The sequence below is a fragment of the Pelecanus crispus genome, chromosome 12, assembly GCF_030463565.1.
Source record: "Pelecanus crispus isolate bPelCri1 chromosome 12, bPelCri1.pri, whole genome shotgun sequence".
Classification (NCBI taxonomy): Eukaryota; Metazoa; Chordata; class Aves; order Pelecaniformes; family Pelecanidae; genus Pelecanus; species Pelecanus crispus.
The window spans coordinates 9,125,756-9,144,814 of NC_134654.1; the positions used below are offsets into that span (position 1 = coordinate 9,125,756).

Below are 19,059 nucleotides of genomic sequence, written 5' to 3' on the forward strand. Positions count from 1 at the left end.
TAGATAAGTTACCAGGTTCTATACAATAGCTGGTGTAACAGCTATTTTTGTTACTTATTTGGTAATCCCTATAATAAGAATTTTGATCTAGGTAATATGTTCTTTGAATAAAATTATTCTAGAAGATGAATTGGCCGCCTAATTTGAAACGCAAGTTCTCATTTAAGTCAATTTGGGTGCCTTGTGAAATGAACACTAGATTTTTAACCAAAAGAATCCTTATGTGATTAATGCTGGGTTTTTAACCAAAATAATCTTTTCCAGTGATGCCTAATTTCATGAAAGCTAATGTCGTGACTGCTATGGCAAAATTGAATCCTGCTTATATGTGTTCTCTATTGACCACTGTTTTCTAGGAAGATGATGATCAGCAAAGGCTTAGCAAGAGAAAGGAGCAGAAGCAAAAAGATTCAGATGATGAAACGAAAGCTTCATGTTCTCTAGCCCATGAGGAAACCCTTACCCAGCTCTCTAATGAAGAGGTAAAACAATTGGATAATTCAAAGCAACTTTGAGCACTTGTGCATTCCTCAGGGTGTTGCTTACAAATACAAATGCAAACTTAGTGCCCTTTATTCTCTATAGCTTATAATTCTTACTAGGCAATGAAAAATATTTGGAGTTGCACTTAAATATTTAAATTCTAATAGACATTGGAAGACAGTACAGTCCTGAGAGGTGCTGTTAAAAACTGTAATTTACCTTTTGCATTTTGGATGTTAACTGCTGTTAAATTCTCTTTGGATTTTTAACCATGTTCTAAAACAGCTAATGTTCAGAATTAAACCAGTTATATCTGAACATTCAGCAAGTGTATTGCAGCTACTTTGCTAACCTACTTGTTGAATTCTGTACTAAACTTAAACTAGTTAGACAAGTCTGAGATCACTGATTATGACATTAGCCAGTTGCTTAGCATGTGCAAAATAGCATGATGTGTGTGTCTGTATGTATTAAGCTACATCCAGCTGTGCAAGTAGAGGTTTTTGGCCACATCTGTTCAGCAACCAAAATGAACGGGGTTTTTTTGGGGTTTTTTTGGTTTTTTTTTTTTTTTAGCCAAGCCAGTAGCTGGGGCTCAGCACCATGTTTTTGCAGAAGCTGCTTGAGCTGTATTAGTAGACTCATTATAACAGCCAGAAAAAGTGCTGGACATCATTAGTTAGCAAGCCTTTTGGGTGTTGTAGATAGATAGTCATACACTGGGACAAGCTGAAACTCTATTTTAAATTTGCCTAAGCTTTTCACTTGTGAAGAAATGAGTCCAATGAGCACACAGGTTGTAACTTGGAAGCAATATCAAAATGGGCAATTACTTATCCTTTCCCACTGCATTTTGCTTGTTTATCTCATCATCTGACAGATTCCGTTTCAGTTTTGTAAGTCAAAACAGGGACAAATTAATAAAAACAAACCAAGTTTTGTGCTGTAGAAGCTTATGTAAGCTTCAAGAGACTTGGGAATTTGCAGTGTCAAGTGGTATTTTGCCCGTTACATTTATCCTTTTTGAAGGGAAAAGAAGTGTATACTTCTGGAGTCTGCCCTTTATTGTTATCAATTATTTGTAACAGTTCAGAATGCAGAAAGATGTTCAGAGTTGTAACATCTAAATGTAGCTGAGATCTAGTTCTACCCTTTATCCTACAGTAACGATACAACTTTTTCTATTTGAAATACTATGCTGTATACTAACACTTCTTTATCCAGATATGAAATGAGACCTACTGATGTTTTGTCTTCTGATGTTTTTAATCTCAGTTCCTGGGATACTCTTTAGTCCCTTAATCACAACACTTATTTAATTCTAGGAATTACACATGATGGAGAATTTTACATTTTGAGTAAGGGTATAGTTTCCAGAGTGGTTTTGGGTTTGCTTATGGATTTATATTTTATTGCTATTTATGACCTTTTTTAGCTGTACAGAATGTGTTTTAGAAGTGGTAATGTAGTATATTATCAGTCATGTCTCATAACTTGTCATAATTTGACTTCTGAGCTCTTCTTTGTTGAGCAGTTTGCAATACAAACAAATGCTTTAACTCTATCACCAAACAGTTGTTGTCTGAAGATGCAGTTTTATATAAGTCTGTATTCTCTTGAATTTTTGTTATGAACTCTCTCTATATAGGTATTAAAGTAAATATAAATATTATGCCTAAAAATGCTTAAAACAAGGCATTTACAACAGTCATAAACCCAGCAATACATAATATATTGTTATAAGTTATAAACACCTATATGGAAGTACCAGCCGCTTGCTAGTCTTTGCTGGACCTATTTTGGAAATTATTCTTTTTCTCAAGAGGCTTGTTCTCAGTGTTGTTTTCTTTACGTGTCTAATGGCAAAGCAGAATTGCATAATACATTGGAAGGTATTTTGAAAGCAGTCATATGCTTTTTAAATAAAGCATTACTGCTCTCTTTTCAGTGCAACAAATAAATAAAAATAGATCAAGAGGCTTAATGTGCCATATACACATCACAGGAGAGTTAGCGTGGCTTTTGGTATTGGCGTTCCCCAGGATGCCTTTCTGTTTAAGCCCAGTCTTTTCCCTTTCAGTTTTATTTTATGCACAAATAATCTTTTAAAGAAAGTATTTCTTTCTCTTACAATATTTTGTCAGACACTTAAAGCAGAGAAAGAAATAGAAGAAGAATATTCACTTGTCGGTATAGAGTAGGCTTTAAGTATATAATTCTCCATTTATTTTTACATTAATGTAAAGTTTTTTGTTTTATGAGAGACTTCTGAATTTACTTGTGGAAGTGGAATATTTGCCTTCTGTTGTGTAGATTATAGTTCTGGAAGTGATATTGCAAGTATATCTCTTTAGTGGAAGAAGCACCTTGTTTCAAATATTGGAAGATACAAGGTGTCCTTCCTTGTCTGGCAGAAAGACAGATTCTTACAAAAGCACTCTTAACAGAAGACTCTTTTTTTTTTTTTTTTTTTTTTTTTTCCTGGCTTGTTTTGTTTTTTAACTCTAGCTGGTACATTTCAGTTCTCTATGTTTTTCTCTGCCACCTTAATTTTAGTGATCAGATGTTCTTGCCAAAGTCAATTCAAACTTGCCTTTACCATGTCTGATAATGTGTCCAGCATTCCTCTTGTACCATGCTTCTAGAGTGGAGTATATATTTTTTCTTCCTTGTTTTTCAATTCCAGGTGCATGTAAATAGCACCCATGGCTCGGTCCATTCATTGGATGCAGACTTGCTTCTTTCTTCTGGTGAATCTTTCAATAAATCAGATACTGATATGTTTAAAGATGGACTACGGAGAGCACAGTCAACAGACAGTCTGGGGACATCTGGATCTTTACAGTCCAAAGCTTTAGGATACAACAATAAAGCAAAATCTGCTGGGAACCTGGATGAGTCAGATTTTGGACCACTTGTTGGAGCAGATTCAGTGTCTGAGAACTTTGATACGGCTTCCCTTGGGTCTCTGCAAATGCCAAGTGGGTTCATGTTAACCAAAGATCAGGAAAAAGCAATCAAAGCGATGACACCAGAGCAAGAAGAGACTGCTTCACTTCTTTCCAGTGTTACACAAGGGGTAGAAAGCGCTTATGTATCTCCTAGCGGTTACCGCTTAGTTAGTGAAACAGAGTGGAACCTGCTGCAGAAGGAGGTGAGTACCCACTGCATGCATCTGCTGTGACCGCTGCCTGCTTGACGGGCTGCCTGTGCGCATTGGTGGGCTGTCTGCTAGGTGAAAGCTCTTCCTAATTTGCTTTACATGGAGTCAGGTGCAGAAGGAAAATGTAGCATTGTGTGTAGTTATTCATTTTTCCCTCTTGGAATACTTCTGCAGGTAAAACACATCTGATGCAAACAGTATTGGCTGACTCTGTTGGAAAGCCAGCTTTACTAAATACAGGGTATTTTTGCACTTAGGGGAGGGTCTGGCAGAGGTAGCTGTTGATCTTGCAAATATGTGAGGGGGTGAAAAAAGATTGGAGAACTCAAAGAAAAGGAGAAAATGGGAAGCTAAGGAAAGGACATTATAGTGCATCCGGGGGTGACTAGGAAAGTGCAAAGATTAACAAAGGGAGCAAGGCTAACAGCGCTGCTTTGTGCGCCAAGGAGTTTTACTGAGGCTTGTGTATGGAGTGCAATTTAGAAATGAGCTGGCAAGATATGCATAACACACAAAGCTACCACAAAGGAAGCTTCAGAAAATTGTTGGAGACTTGCATCATCAGAAACCAATTTCTGAGAGTGACAAGCAGCAGATTAAACTGGCACAGTGTTAAGTCTAGTATGGGGGACCAAGGAAATTGTTGCTTCTGGGTGTTCTGCCTGTCAGTTTTTCAGCAGTTTTATATCATGCCAGTTCAAAGCTTGCATTTGGTTATTGCTGGAAAGAGGAGTATTGCGGGGCTCCTGCGGTTACTCTTTCAGAACAGGAGAGGCCAAGGAGCAACACGTTAGGGGGAAGAAAAGGGGCAAGGGGGAGATAACAATCCATGATGGGTGAAAAGGAAGACAAGATGGGGGTAAATAAAAAAAGAATATAAGAATGCAGTGGAAGAGGAGAGGCCAGGCAAAGGCCATATGAGATAAAGAACTGGTGATATTTTATTTCCTCGACTTGCTGGAATTCAACTTCTCTGCAAATCATTGCTTAGGAGGTCTCTCCAAACCTATTGTAAAGTTGCTATTTTTTGTGTTGCTACTAATTTGTGATATCTGGAGAAACTACAGCGTTGTGACCTCAGAGCTGAGTTAAATCCTTTACTCTTGAGTATTTCTTTGCCCTGTTGACATTTGGATGACATTTTACTCCAACCCTTTCATAGAATTCAGAAAATAAATGCACTGCTTCCCACATGTTTCTGGAGGCAGGAGTACAGGCAGGGTATGTGAATGCCACTGTGTGTGGGTGGGGCATGGAGCAACAAATACAAATACGATTTCAGCTCAAACCTGAGTTGCAGCTGGAGCTTTGATAAAACTTCCATTTGTCCCCTTGGCCAAAACCATTACAATTTTAAAATGGCAGCTGGTTTACTCTTCGTTTCCCTGCTGCACACCCCAATACTTCCTCCCCCCCTCCCCCCATTTGGTTTGGTTTTGGGGTTTTTTTTCTTTTAAATCTGCCTGTCTTATACTTCATACTTTCCCAATTGTTCTTTTAGCTGATTGTTCAGTCTCTGATACTAAGCAATACTGGAGGAGGGTATTAAAAAGTAAATAAAGCTTGATGACTGTTGTAGAACAAAATTAATATGTGCCATTGAAAAATATTCAAAGCTCAGTTACAGGAGGAAAAAGACAAGGAAGTCCTGACCTGATGAACTGACTTGCTTTTTAATTGGTTTGTGTTGATTTAAAAAAAAAAAAAAACAAACCATAAAAAAACCTGCGCGTGCACAACCCCCCACACCCTAACCCCAAAACCACCCAAACACCGTAGTATTGTGTTTATAATTTGATTTGTAATATCAAATAATTGCATTAAAAATGCTATGGTCTATTGAAAGCTTTTCTCCGAGATGTCTGTTTCTATACAGGTAATTAATATATTTCAAACAGACACACTGAATGACTTGATGAACTCTTGCATGTCATGACTTACTGCTTTTGTCTTAAAAGTGGGACTAGTGCCAGGAAAAGCTGATATCCTGCAGCTGATTTATATTATCCTTTACTTTTAGAGCAACTTAATCTTGCCATTACATGATTCTGCCACTGTCACTTATTTGTAATATTTTGTGATCACATGACACATCTGAGAGTATGTAGCATTCCTGCATTCCTTGAAGAATTTTTTTATGGCCTTTATGGCAGGTGATAACTCTGTGTTCTCCAGGTGCAGAATGCAGGGAACAAGCTGGGTAGACGCTGTGATATGTGCTCGAATTATGAGAAGCAGTTGCAAGGTATCCAAATTCAGGAGGCTGAGACAAGAGACCAGGTGGGATTTCTCTTCAAGCTTTAGCACGGTTTTTGCAGTTGTTCATACTACTAAGGTTGCAACAGTGATCCATCCACTGTTTTATTCATTGGCTTTAATTGAACAATGTCAGCATACTTAAGTCTGGTAACTTCTGACATTTTATTGGCGTAACCCGATTTGTTACTGTTGTGTGGTCATGAGCACCACGTGTACCTATTTCTTAAGGATTCACCTTGGAGAGCCACTTTATCTGGTGCTATAAGACCATGCAGTAAAGGCGCTGTTCTATAAAAAGTGTTGTGCTCATGCTGAATCACTGTCTTTCATAATTTATATTCTAAAATGCTTTTCATGCATTAAATTCTATTATCTTTGATACTGCAAGAATTGTTAACAGCAAAGGGAAAAGTAGAGGACCTCATCCTAACAGCATAAAATGACTGTAAAGTATTGGAGGGTGTTTGTTTCCTGTCATATACTGAAGAACAATTTTCAGATAGGTATGGAAGGCATGTGTCGCATTCTGCTTTGAAATAAGTGATTGAAGTCATTACATGGTGATGGTCCACTGCAGTTTGATGTCCCATGTTTCCTTATAGGTGTAATCTGTGATGCAGGGTGTTTCAGAAGAACAGCAAAGGAACTTCTGGGTTGCTTTGAGTTTTGAGGGATTTTGTTTTGTGGTTTGGGGGTGCGATGGGGTGAGTTATATTTGTGTTCAGGAAATAAATACTCCCCTAAAGAATGGAAAATTAAATTATTTTGTAACAACACAGGTGAAAAAGCTGCAGGTGATGCTGAGGCAGGCTAATGACCAGCTGGAAAAGACAATGAAAGATAAACAGGAATTGGAGGATTACATGAAACAAAGTGCTGAGGACTCCTCTAATCAGGTACAAGCATTTTGTAATCAAGATGGTAGTAATCATGAAAAGTTATTCAAAAGTATGTAAGAAGAACTCTTGTCTTGTTAGATCTGGATGGACTACCTGCTGTAGAGGAAACAAAAATGAGAATTTCTAGGGTTAGTTATCCTCCACCTGAGTCTGCCACAGTTTCTAGATGAGTCTGATATGTCTCTAATATTATGTTACCCAATTTTGGCCCTGAAGTTTCATCTCTAATCTTGAAATCTGTTACAGAGGTGATAATTGGAGTTTGAGTAGTGTTTGAGTTTTGAAGTGACCTGTGTATGAAATCGCCTAAACATGCAAAAGTAGCCCTGTGTTCTTGGTCACTGTCCTTGTCAGTACAAGAATGGTACTGTTCATACCACTTGCTCTCATCAATACTTGACACCCAGGTAATGGACTTGTGGCGAAGACATACAGTTAAATGAGTATTTGAGCAGGCAGTAACAGTAGTTGGTCCAAAAGATGCACTAGACTTCTTTAAAATAATAGCCTGCTGAAAAGATTTTTTTCAGTCTGAGATGTGTATGTAACTCCTCTGGAACAACAGAGCCAAATAGGATGAGTGGTAGTCATAGCTTTAAACACCACCCCACCCCCCCCACCCCCAAAAAAAAGTCATCATCTTTGGCCTGTTAAAGATTACAAAATGAGGTAAATGCTGTGTACAAGACATTGAATTTACTTCACTTGGGCTAGAAGACTTTCTCTCTTCCATCCCACCCAGTATTTTTTTCTTACTAAACAAACAGTCTTTAGACAAAGTCTGTCTTAGATAACAGGAATATGTTTATACATGTTTTCTTTTAGCTGTACCAGGGTGCTCTTAAGTAATAACTGTTGAGCATGTGGTGTTGTAGAATAACTTAATTGTAAAGTTTTTGAAGATCTATGCTTTCAGAGAAAGGAAAAAAAAATTACCTTAAAGAAAATGCTGAAAACTTGGATAGTAGCTCTGCAGTGTCCCTTCACTGTCTCTGAACTGGCTTACATTGATTAGAACTAACTGTTTATTTGTTATTAGAGTTTGATAAATAGAATATAAGAATGTTATTAGTATAGAAGCACAGTATCTCTTCTTACTGACTTGAGCTGCAGTACTGCTTTCCTGAGTAAGGAATTAACAAAATAAACCTGAGTGGATTAGTTTGAAGTTTCAAAGTATATGTCAGTAATGATAACAGGAAAGAGAACTTCAGTGGTTATTCTTCAAAATCTGTTTCATGCTTTATATATCAGTGTGGGTTTTCTTTTTTTTAAGATCTCTTTGCTTATGGCTAAATGTCAAAAGTCAGAGAACTTCCTCAGTGAACTGCAGCAGGCATTTTCGCAAGCAAAGAGAAGTGTCCAGGAGCAAATGGTAAGATAGCTTAAGCCCAGAGATCACTTGAACAGCACTGTTTGTCTAACCTTTGGAGCTCAGTGTGTTTGTCAAAGGCTTTGTCTTGCTGCCCCACCAAGCTTGGCTAGAGAGAGCTGTGCATCTTAACATGTAAAGTTACTGACTAAGCTCTGATAGCTTAATTTGTAGGGTCAGTCTGTCATACTTTCTGTGTGTATGCATATTGATTAATATGGAGATCACTAGTCAACTTTTTTTCCCCTTATTCATTATATACATTCCATGCCCATTTAGTATCTTATTTCACCTCAGATCTGAAGAGAGAATAGATTTTCTCAAGACTTTTTTTTTAGGATTCATCATAAGTACCAACACTAGTGAGTATTTTCTTGAGCTTTAGAGACAAATGGTCAATGTTTTTACAGGTCAGACTTAAAATATCAGCTCTAAGACCCAGGAAAAGATATGTATGGGAACTTAATTTTTTAAAAACTATTTTGAGCATCTTGTAGGAATTAAGCCAGAGAACAGCAATAGGACCTAATTTTCTAGGGCAGAACAAAGTCTAACTTCCTTAGAGCAATTCACTCCCTTCTATATTAGAATCAAGTTTCTTCTTTTTTCCTCCCTTGCACAGCCTTGTGGGGACTAAGAGCATTCATTCTCATGAATCCCACCCAGTATTACATTTCTAGGGTCTGAGATTGTCTGTAAGACATCAGGACATTGCTTGCAGAAATATTCTGTTTGATGTTCTGCATGAGAGCACACCTAATGGAGATGCAGGAGATTCAGAAATTGTATTGATCTGAATATGCTTTTCATGCTGTCCACCTATAATACAAAGGACAGCTTCTGTCAGAGTTCAAGTCCCTGTTTCCCTAGACCGAAGCAATCATTCCTCTCAAAAGTTTGCTGGATTTTTTTTTTTTTCCCTAATGCAAGCAAAACTATGTTTTCTTAATCCTTTTTCTTCACAAGGTATCAGCTGTTTTGATGTTTCCTCAAAAGACAGTGGAAGGGAGATGCCTACCATTGAAAGTTTCAGGATGAATGTTTCAGGTTTTTGAATAAACTGATCTTACCGTTGAGTTGTTAGGTGATTTTAATACACATCACTGCTGGTTCTCGAAACCGCATGTGGTTTTTCCCCCCCGCTCCCGCTCCATCAGCACAGCTAGCTAATGGATAAATACAAAAGAAAACTGGGAGACTTAACAACGCTGTATTTATCACTTGCTTCCTCCTATCTGCCTGTACAGTTAAGACTGATCTTGCCTTTATTTCTGGCGCATAGGCCAGGCAAGAGAGAACTGATCGTATTGATCCACACAAACATTTTTGTTTCCCTTCTTTACAAAGAATATCAATTCACCAGACCTTTGAAAGCAATGATTGTAAATGGGGCATGAAGAGATCTGAGCATGACCCTGAGTGAGAATTTATGCTTTTCTTTACATTGGAGGCTGTCCTGACACAGTCAAGGGAGCAGGTTTCAGAAGAGTTGGTGAGACTGCAAAAAGATAATGAAAGCCTTCAAGGAAAACATAGCTTGCATGTGTCTTTACAGCAAGGTGAAGATTTTGTTCTACCAGAAGCAGCAGAGGTAAAACATTTCTAAATCGTTAACACAAATAATGCATGTGACTAAATCTTGCTGGAAGTATCTTCTTTATCAAAAAGGTGACTCACAATGCACAATAATCTGGACTTTAACCCTGTAAGTCTGATGTACAAAATCAGCAGTCTGATCCCACTGTGCCATGAGTGTGCTTCAGGGTACGGACAGATAGATAATAATAAAATGAGTTAACCATGGCCTGACAACTGCTCTGTTGTCAGTAGAGTATAGGTTTATCCCAGTTCAGCTTAGTCTAAGCTGTATTGTGCAACAGGGCACGCAAGTGTTCACCATGGCTCCAATGTAGGTATTGATTCAATAGATAAAGCTCAGTCAGTCACTTTAATTTCTGTCCAGGCATTAAGACCAGTAATAATCCTGAGCCTTGAATAATGATAAGCCTTGTCATCCTTTTCTTGGCCACTCCCTTACGCTCAAATATGTCAGGCTTAAAAGATTGTGGGGGGTGAAGGGCAGGGGGAGAGGGTCATAAGCGTGTGGAGACATGAATCTTCACAAATTCTTCATTTACTATGGTGAAGCAAACTGTGATTTTGTTTTAATACCTTGCTGGGTGCAAGATCTGGTATGGTGGGACAAACCTTGGGGGTAGTGTAACTTTGGCTTGTATGCTGATAAAAGTAGTATTGTCTGTATCTGGAGATCATAATACCAATCTTTGCTAATCATTGATTCAGGAGCTCCGTGAGCTGATTTTAAAATACCGTGAAGACATAATCAGTGTGCGGACAGCAGCAGATCACCTTGAGGAGAAACTTAAGGCAGAGATTTTATTCTTAAAAGAACAGATTCAAGCTGAACAATATTTGAAAGAAAATATAGAAGAAACTCTACAGCTGGAAATAGAAAATTGCAAAGAGGAAATAGGTGAGTGGGGTAAAACGGTCTCAAAATAGGAATATTAGAAATTAGTAAGGTAAGCGAAGACTTGATTTTGTGATAAGGAGACTTGTCTGAATTTTAAATGCTGTCCATTTTTGATAGCAGATACACCAAAGCTGTGCAGCTGAAAACAAAAGTACAATGATTTTTTTGCCTTTGATGTAGCATGTGCTTAATCCTCCTTTAAATATTAACAGAAGTAAACGGGGTATGTCCAGTTTCCTGTGTTTTTCTTGCATTTAAGCTTTAATATTCTTCGTTTTCAGCTTCCATTTCCAGTTTAAAAGCTGAACTGGAAAGAATGAAAGTGGAAAAGGAACAGGTAAGGAGCTCTTTCACTGTGGGATTTTTTGTTTTGTTTTTTAAACAGAGAGAATAGGATTTTTTTTTTCTTGCTAGTTCTATCAGTGACACTGTGTTGCTGTCTCTGACATCAACCTCTTCATATCAGAGAAAATGAACTTTTTTTCCCATCTGCCTTTGAGGTGTCAGTAACACTTAGATGTATTTTTGTATGATGTTTATGCCCTGTATTGGGAGGGAAAATGAGCTGAACTAAGGAGAGAATTCTGAAACACGTAACATTCTTGTTCCTTCAACTCAACATGCTTGTGGGGTGCTGGAGGGCTGGCTTATTTGCACAGGTAACCTTTCATTTCTGTAAGAAGGCACACCAGTCTATGCATTTGCACAAATTTTTTTACTGAAGGCACTGACACTGTGCTGGATGCTCTCAGTCTATTGCAACTCTTGATATCAGCTAAGAATGTACATGCGCCTGTGTTGTAACTGCACCTGTGTGGCTTCTGTGACCATGTCAAAGGGAACATATAAGGTCATGCCTGGAACTTTGAAGGACAGAATAGCTGTATTGATGCCAGTGTAGGACTGGGACACGTTCACAGTTCTGTTCCTAAAAAGGTGTTTTGTCTGTAACCTAAATATTGGGTTAACTAATTCCTAACTAATATTAGGCTACTTAATAATAACCTAAATGTCCAGTTCGGCCATTGCTTTCCAGCTCCAAAAAGAAATAGTGGAGAGAAAGAGATGATGTTTAGGTGTTTTCTATGTCCGTAGGACAGATTATTGAGGTGTAATTCTGAGTCCTGGGAAAGATACTTAGGCATACTTCCTGTATGGAGGGACTGTAAGAAATTGAAATGTTAGGAAATTTAGTTAATACTTCTTTTATTATTGTAGTTGGAAAGTTCTTCGCAGGAAAACCTGCAGCAGCTGGAGAGTCTGCAGGAAACAAAAAACACTCTAGAAGAACAGTTGAAGAAGGAGACAGCAGCAAAGGTAGCTATGATGTCTGGGTATGAAGTATATATGCATCTTCTACGATAATCAAACTGTGGTCAGAAGATGTATCACTACATGAGAATGAAAAAGGAGGCTTTTGAATGTCGGTAAGATTCTGGCAGTGAAATAGTGTCCGTTGGATGCTGTTTAAATCCTCATCCTAATCACTTTGCACTTGGATTTGTAAAGCAGTGGATTTGAATTGCTGCTGACTTGAGTATCTCTTTTGGGTTGCCTTCCAAAGTTAGGCTTCAGTAACATTTCTGCATATAGAAAGCTTCCTGACTAACCAAACCTTGGTTTGAATGCTTTGATACTTTTGAATAAATGTCATTTCATTGTTGCTGTAGGAAGGAGCCCTGCTTTAGAGGTCAGATGAATTAATTGTGATCTGATTCTGCCCCCCGCCCCTCCCCCAGCAAAACTTGAGACAGCAAGATAGTTATCTTTCCACCAGCAGATTACTGCCCTTCATCTATGGTCATGTTCCATTAAAACTCAGAAATCTGCTTTTTTTATTTTGAGACCCTTGGACATAGTGCTGCTAAAAGACATGGGGCTTTTTCATGTTCTAACCAATCTAATGAGGTTGTTTCTCTGATGGGTATTAGCCCCCAGTTTTGCAATTAGGAAGACTGAGGTGTAGAAAGAGTGGTTTAATTTCTTGCCAGGGCTCTGAGAATAACCATGCTTCTTTGCTCTAGTATCATTCTTTAATCAATTTATACAAGCTTCTCCTTTTTTTATTCAGTTTAAGCATAGCATAAAGAATTTCTTTCTCTTCAGGCAAACCTTGAACAGCTGGTATTTGAAGAGAAGAATAAAGCTCAGCGGTTGCAGACTGAATTAGATGTCAGTGAGCAAGTGCAGAGAGATTTTGTAAAGCTTTCTCAGACACTTCAGGTAAGGGCAGTGCAATCAATTTGCAAGGTGCTACTTTTGTTTCTTTAAGTCTCCAGAGCTGTGTAAAGTGAGACGTAGCAGTTGTAAATTTTCTGATGTTGGTATTTATGAACTATTTTTAAAGCTATTAGTATAATAAACTGATCAAGTATTCCTAGTATAATTTGAGTATTAAAGCGTATTGGGATTTTATTCTGATTACTTGATTCCAACAGATTCTCAGCAGCAAAGATACACAACTGTTGGTCTAAAAGGAACTATAGAGAGCCATAAATTATGGCACTTTTAGGCCCTAGTATTTATTTCATTGTCCATCTCCTGATGTTTTCCCAATATGTTACTTTTTCATAGGAAATGATTAGGGTGCAAATATTTGAGGACAAAGTAAGGAATTTGTACTGTTTGAAGAAGCATTTCATATATCGTATTTACCGCTTTCTATTTATACTGTAAGTCTTATCCTTGCTATTGTCACTGCTGCTATCCTTGTATTTCCTTCAAAAAGTGGAACCTGTGGTTGGTGATGAGATACCAAGAGGTGGCTGAAGGAAGGAGGTTTGGCAGAGGTGTTCATTGAGGCTAATTCCAGTTTGTCAGGCTGATCTCTCTCTTTCTTTCTGTTAACTGTAGAGAGCACGAAGGGACCTGCAGTTTTTGTTTGCAGGGTGACTGTCTTCTCAGGGAGCCAGGCTAGATTGGTCTCACCTTCAGTGTCTGTGTTTTTAGAATTCGTGTGCACACACACGCCACCCCCATTGCAGCTTGCTAGAAATCTTGCTGACAAAGGAGGTACTGAATTTCAGCACTGTCTCCTTTGAGTTCTTGGCCAGTCTGCTTGGTGAAATTCAGCAGAATTAAAAATACAATTGTTTTTGAGTCAAATGTTCAGGTTTATTTGGAAAACTAAAACAGGAATATAGGAGACTGTTTACTAGACACAGTTTAGCTGGATGGACAATAGGGAACTGTCCTCTTTTGTTCTGGCTGTCTCTGGAGGAGTAGGTAGGACAAGTTGAATTGTCCTGGCTAGTGAAGTTGCTTCTTGCATGTCATCACCCCACCCCACCCCACCCCCTGCTTTTTTTTTTCCCCCCATTCCTCTTTTTTAAAAAGTACTGCATGCACTGGTTTATGCAGCTCTTCGAGCAAAAACATACACACCACTTGGAAGATGTTTAGCACACTCTTCCAAAACTTGCAGGTAGTTTAGTAGGCCTTCAGTACTGAGCTCAGTAAGAGTGTTGTAGCTCAGTATTTTGTGTTTGCTTTCTGCCCCTAAGCAGTTCTTACACGTTTAGTTTCTCAGCAGTTAGTGCTTTCAGGTTAAACAGTGGTCTCCACTGTGCATAGTACAAGATCTGCAGTGTAACACAAGAGATTACCATCGAATGAGGATTTTGGTTTCTTGATAGCCAGCCAGGGTTATTTCCTTCTCTGACTTTGTCAGTGGAGAGCCGGGGCGAGTATGACTCACTTGCTGTGTGAGGTGTCCACTGGCCAAGTTTGGTATCAGCAATGGAGAGGAAGGGCTAAAAATCAGTTAACCGCTAGCTGGGAATTTACAACTGATAAGCCTAGATCCTAATACAAAGAACATGAAAGTTTGAATTAAAAAAAAAAAAAAGTGATCTCTTCGCATTCGTTTCAACACAGTTCTGGGCACTTTTTCAGCATATAAGAAATAGCTTAAGATGATTATCAGAAAAGCAAGTAACAGGAGTGAGCCTGAAAACAGCACGTTTCCTCCAAGAGCATTTTAGCTTTGATCTTGAGCGTCCTGAAGGCATACATTAGGTAGGTCTCCCTCACAGTCTTTCTGTGAAAGTTTACATTGCTTTGCACATCTCTTCCAGTTTGCCTGGTCAGTATGGTGTCAGTGACTGGTTATTAGGCAAAACATAGAGTAGCAATGAAGGCTTGCTTGAGCCCTGCAGAAAGTGGCTTTTTATTTTAAAAACGCAAATGCCTTATGTCTTCCTTCCTCCCCATTCTTGGTTCTAAATTAAACTTGTGCTCCTTCACGCCTTGAATTTTTATAACTTGATATGTCTTCTGCTTGCACAGGTACTAGGGGTTGCTAACATAGCCTGTTGGCTCAGTTCTGGTTATGGGTCTACAGTCTTGCACCAGCACATTTTACTAGCTCATTGTGTCTGTTGGTTTTCTGTAGGTGCAGCTGGAGCGGATCCGGCAGGCAGATTCCCTGGAGAGAATCCGTGCAATCCTGAATGACACAAAACTGACGGACATTAATCAGCTTCCTGAAACATGACACCCTGATGAGCGGGCTCCAAGGCTGCATTTGGGGTTTTTAACTCATCTTTATAGCTACATTAATTATTATTTAACTCTAACCGAAAGAGCAGAAGACAACAGAGGGGAGCAGTGACTAAGTTTTGTTTCTAGAGGGAAAAAGGTTTTGTACTGGGCAGGAAGAGAGCACAAGGGTGACTTGCAGTGTAGGAAGGAGAACTTTCTAACGGAAACACTAATGAGTGTGGTGTTTCGTGTTCCACTGAGTGGGATCAGTCCTTACATTCTGAAAAACTTCCCCTCTTTCAGCCAACTTCATAACCTAATATAGAGTTTTGGAACATTTACCCCCCTGTCTTTCTCTCTTTCCTTTCCCTCCACTACTGTGATCAAAGTAGCTGCTGGAAACCATATTGTCCCTCCAAAACATCGAAGAGCAAAGTGCTTGAAGTTTTTCTGTTTGAATAGTCAGTAACAGTATTCAGTTAGCAGAGAGAATGAGGTGTAGAGTATGCTGTATGAATATTTTATATTAAAATATGACTTTATTAGCAGGACACTGGATATTGATCTTATTTCATAACTCAGTACTTTGGTGGTTTGTTTTTTGGGTTTTTTTTTTTTTACCCATTGACTTTGTGTTGAAGATTCTGAATGCTGCTGAAATGTGGTGGACATGGGTGAGCTGTGTGTCTCCTGAACAGATAAATGCTAATCCAAAAAAAAAGAAAAATGTACTGAGAATTTAGCTCCTTGAAATTTTTCTGTTGAATTCTGATACTTAAGGAAAAGCACAAGACATGCACTGTTTTGTAATCTCTTTTCATAAATGCAATTTAGAATATGGAACTACAGCTGGTTCTTTCTCATCTCTAAAGCTGAGCAGTACCTGTAATCCCTTCTCTGTGGTTTAAAAAAAAAAAAAAAAAAAAAAAAAATAGACATGGGGTTGATGCAGGTCTGCTTTGCTCCTGTGGATGACACCAGATGTAAAGTTGCTAGCTTTCACTGGAAAGTGTCAAGGTAAGGTGCTGAATGAAGCAGTCAGCTTGACCCGTCTCTTCTGGGTCAGCATACTAGTATGCAAAACAGTGATTGCACTTTCAATCACAGAGCACAAATCTGCTAGACTGCATTATTCCGCTGGTTCAAGTTTGAAAGGTACAGTGCATCTCTTACTTTAAAGTATGGTATCATGGTACTGCTCAGAGTTGACTCCTACACTGTCCCATATTTCTATAACCATATATTTAAATTACACTATGTAACATGATGGCAGAGCCAAGAAATTCTTGTGATCAATCAGGTGCTGGGTTTGGATTTCTTGTTCTATAAATGTAGGGTGATAACATGACCATTCCTCCTCCTTTTTCTCCTTTTGTTGGAGTTTCATGCACACAGTTGGATAGCAGTGGTTTCATGTACGGTTGCAGGTATTGATAATACTGGTGGTGCAAATTGAGTTCTTGAACTGGCCCCTACTTACAACTCAATTAAAGAAAGGAGGCTGAAGGAGCAGGTCACTACTGTCCGAAATTTATAACTTGGACTTTCCTCCATTGCTTCTTGTTTTTTCTTTATGTACTTGACCATAGATCTGAAGGTGATGAAGAAAATCAGAAGTGACAGAAAATGCTCCAAACTGTAATGCACATGACTATATTTTAGGTGCTTAAATCCTATTTTTAGCAGTGTATATCCTGCTAACATAAAGTTAGAACCGGTGGTTTTGAAGAGGAATGCCTTAAAAACAGCCAAAAAGAAGCATACCAGCTCAGTTCCTTGTCACTCATTGCAAAAATTAAAGCATTTTATTCACCCTAGCAATTAATTCCTTACATAATCCTGACACCCAAAAGCCATTTTTCCTACCTTAGTAACGACTAGACTAATAGATGGCAGAGTTGTCATCTTCCAGATGACACATAATTTCACTTAAAAGTGAAATTGAAATGTGGCTTAGGTTCTTCATTAATTGGCTATTACCAGATTTTGGGGTTTTTAACCTTTGTTACTATTTGCTGAACTGTGAGGTGACAGCAGCTGCCTCCTGATGCATAAATCCAATACCAGACGTTTTGCATTCAGTTTTTCAATGGCTAGGGTCCTATTCTGTTGAAGAAACTTTAGAGAAGAAAATACAGGCCTTTAATAGGAGCTGCAGAATGAAAAGCTTTTTCCTATATTCCTTTCCTTCCCGAAAACTGACTCTTAACTGGTTACTCTGTGCAGCAGTGTTTAAGGAAGCCTGTTGTTGTATGGCAAAGCTACCACAAATCCTGTATGTCTCTTCAACAAGCTGAACACGTGAGGACATGCACCTGAAGATCTACGCAGAAAAAGAGTTTTTGGTTGTTTCTGGACTGTCCTCCTAGTGCAAGAGAGCAAGGAAAGCAGCTGTAATGGCCTTTCAGCATCCCTTTCTGGTCCATGTGTCAGTGCCCATTCTCAGTAGCCCTGCTTCCCTGTCTCCTCTAAACAACAGCGGCCGTAGCTGGCCATTTTAGATTGTTTCAAGTAGTACAAGGCTGGTGTGGCTTTTCCTTAGTGTATTTTTACAAATTGTTGACACGGCTGTCTATAGTTGTAGTGTTGTCAGATTGCAGATGATGGCTGCAGGGTGTCTTTCTGCAGTCCATAGGGGAAGACAGGTGAGTGGGCAATCAGTTTGTGATCTTTAATAGACACAGTAACAAGTACAACAGTTGCAGAACGGAGTTTTGCATGTGTGTGTGTGTGTGTATTCGTATGCATGCTCGTGTATTTTTCTCAGTGGACAGCGACGGCATGTTGGTCTGGTTAGAGGAGGCTGGAGGCATACACGGTAGGGCACGAAAGGGATTGAGATGAGACCTCACCTGAAAGGGCTGGTGCTGACTGCTGGCTTCCTTGCTTTTAAACCAGGCACTGCATGAGTCAGTGAAGGAACTTCCTTTTGGTTTGGAGAGGAAGGGTATACAATTACTGTATGGTTGTTTTCCTTTTTACCACCTTATTCTATCATGCACCCGAACGCTTTTACTCCTGTTTAAGTACTAGCTATGACCATTTTAGAGTTGGAACATGAGTGACCTTTTTCACCAACCAGTGCAAATTCCTTATTTTTAAATGAGAAACCTGACTGTTCACAGAAGTGGTGGGAGATGTGCCCACTACAAACAGCTGTCTTGCTAACCCGGGGGGCTGTCCCTCCTGGGGAAGGAAGTACAGCTTCAGAAGCAGTACCTCAAGCTTCTGCTGAACTTAAGAAACTTAAAGGGGCCTTTTTTTTTAAAAAAAAAAAAAAAGTGCCAAATTTGCAAAACAAGTTTAGAAGACTGTAAATTAAGTGTAGTAAAAGCTCTTGGTGTGGATACTCACAGGATATGGATTGTGGTGGTATCACTCATAAAACAAATGCTCTTCCCTCTAGTTCTTGGTGTTCTGGAGCTTGATTTGAGTAGGGTGGTTAAGTTCTCCTTGCTTAGTAAGAGATTCGTAATAGGCACTACTTCTAACCTGTCAGGTCAGCTACGATACACGGGGCGCGTGGATTAGAAAACTGGATTCTGTTCATGTAGACTGTAAAAGGGACGAGATCAAGTTTTGTATGCATTCCTATACTTGTATAGTCTTAATCTGTACAAAAAAGAAGTGTTCTTGCAGCATGTCTGGTAACCTTGTTACCTAACAAGTAATAACAGCCCTCCTTTCCTTACAGCTTTACTTTGGCACCTCTTACTGTGCCACTTTTGTAGCAGTGCAGTACTACTTTTCAAAACTGAGCTTGACCATGTCGCCTTTTCTAAGGGGTGGGGGGGAGGGGACAACAATTATTTATTGTCCACTGAAGTTTGTCTACAGCAGATAAATAATTGGCCTTTTAATGTCAAGACGGACTCCAGAGCCATCTTTTGATAAAGGCAAAATGAGT

General features: G+C 38.9%; 1 protein-coding gene across 1 annotated transcript in view; it reads left to right on the forward strand.

The window, feature by feature from the left end:
* RABEP1 (rabaptin, RAB GTPase binding effector protein 1) overlaps positions 1 to 16,023 on the forward strand; it is a 51,680-nt gene extending 35,657 nt beyond the window's left edge. The window contains exons 8-18 of the mRNA XM_075719431.1: positions 357 to 482; positions 3,170 to 3,637; positions 5,822 to 5,926; positions 6,685 to 6,801; positions 8,081 to 8,179; positions 9,627 to 9,767; positions 10,481 to 10,670; positions 10,952 to 11,007; positions 11,889 to 11,987; positions 12,777 to 12,893; positions 15,064 to 16,023. Of these exons, the coding sequence (XP_075575546.1) occupies positions 357 to 482; positions 3,170 to 3,637; positions 5,822 to 5,926; positions 6,685 to 6,801; positions 8,081 to 8,179; positions 9,627 to 9,767; positions 10,481 to 10,670; positions 10,952 to 11,007; positions 11,889 to 11,987; positions 12,777 to 12,893; positions 15,064 to 15,165 (1,620 nt within the window). The 3' untranslated portion in view covers positions 15,166 to 16,023. The remainder of the gene's footprint in view (positions 1 to 356; positions 483 to 3,169; positions 3,638 to 5,821; positions 5,927 to 6,684; positions 6,802 to 8,080; positions 8,180 to 9,626; positions 9,768 to 10,480; positions 10,671 to 10,951; positions 11,008 to 11,888; positions 11,988 to 12,776; positions 12,894 to 15,063) is intronic.
* Positions 16,024 to 19,059: the final 3,036 nt, after the last annotated feature.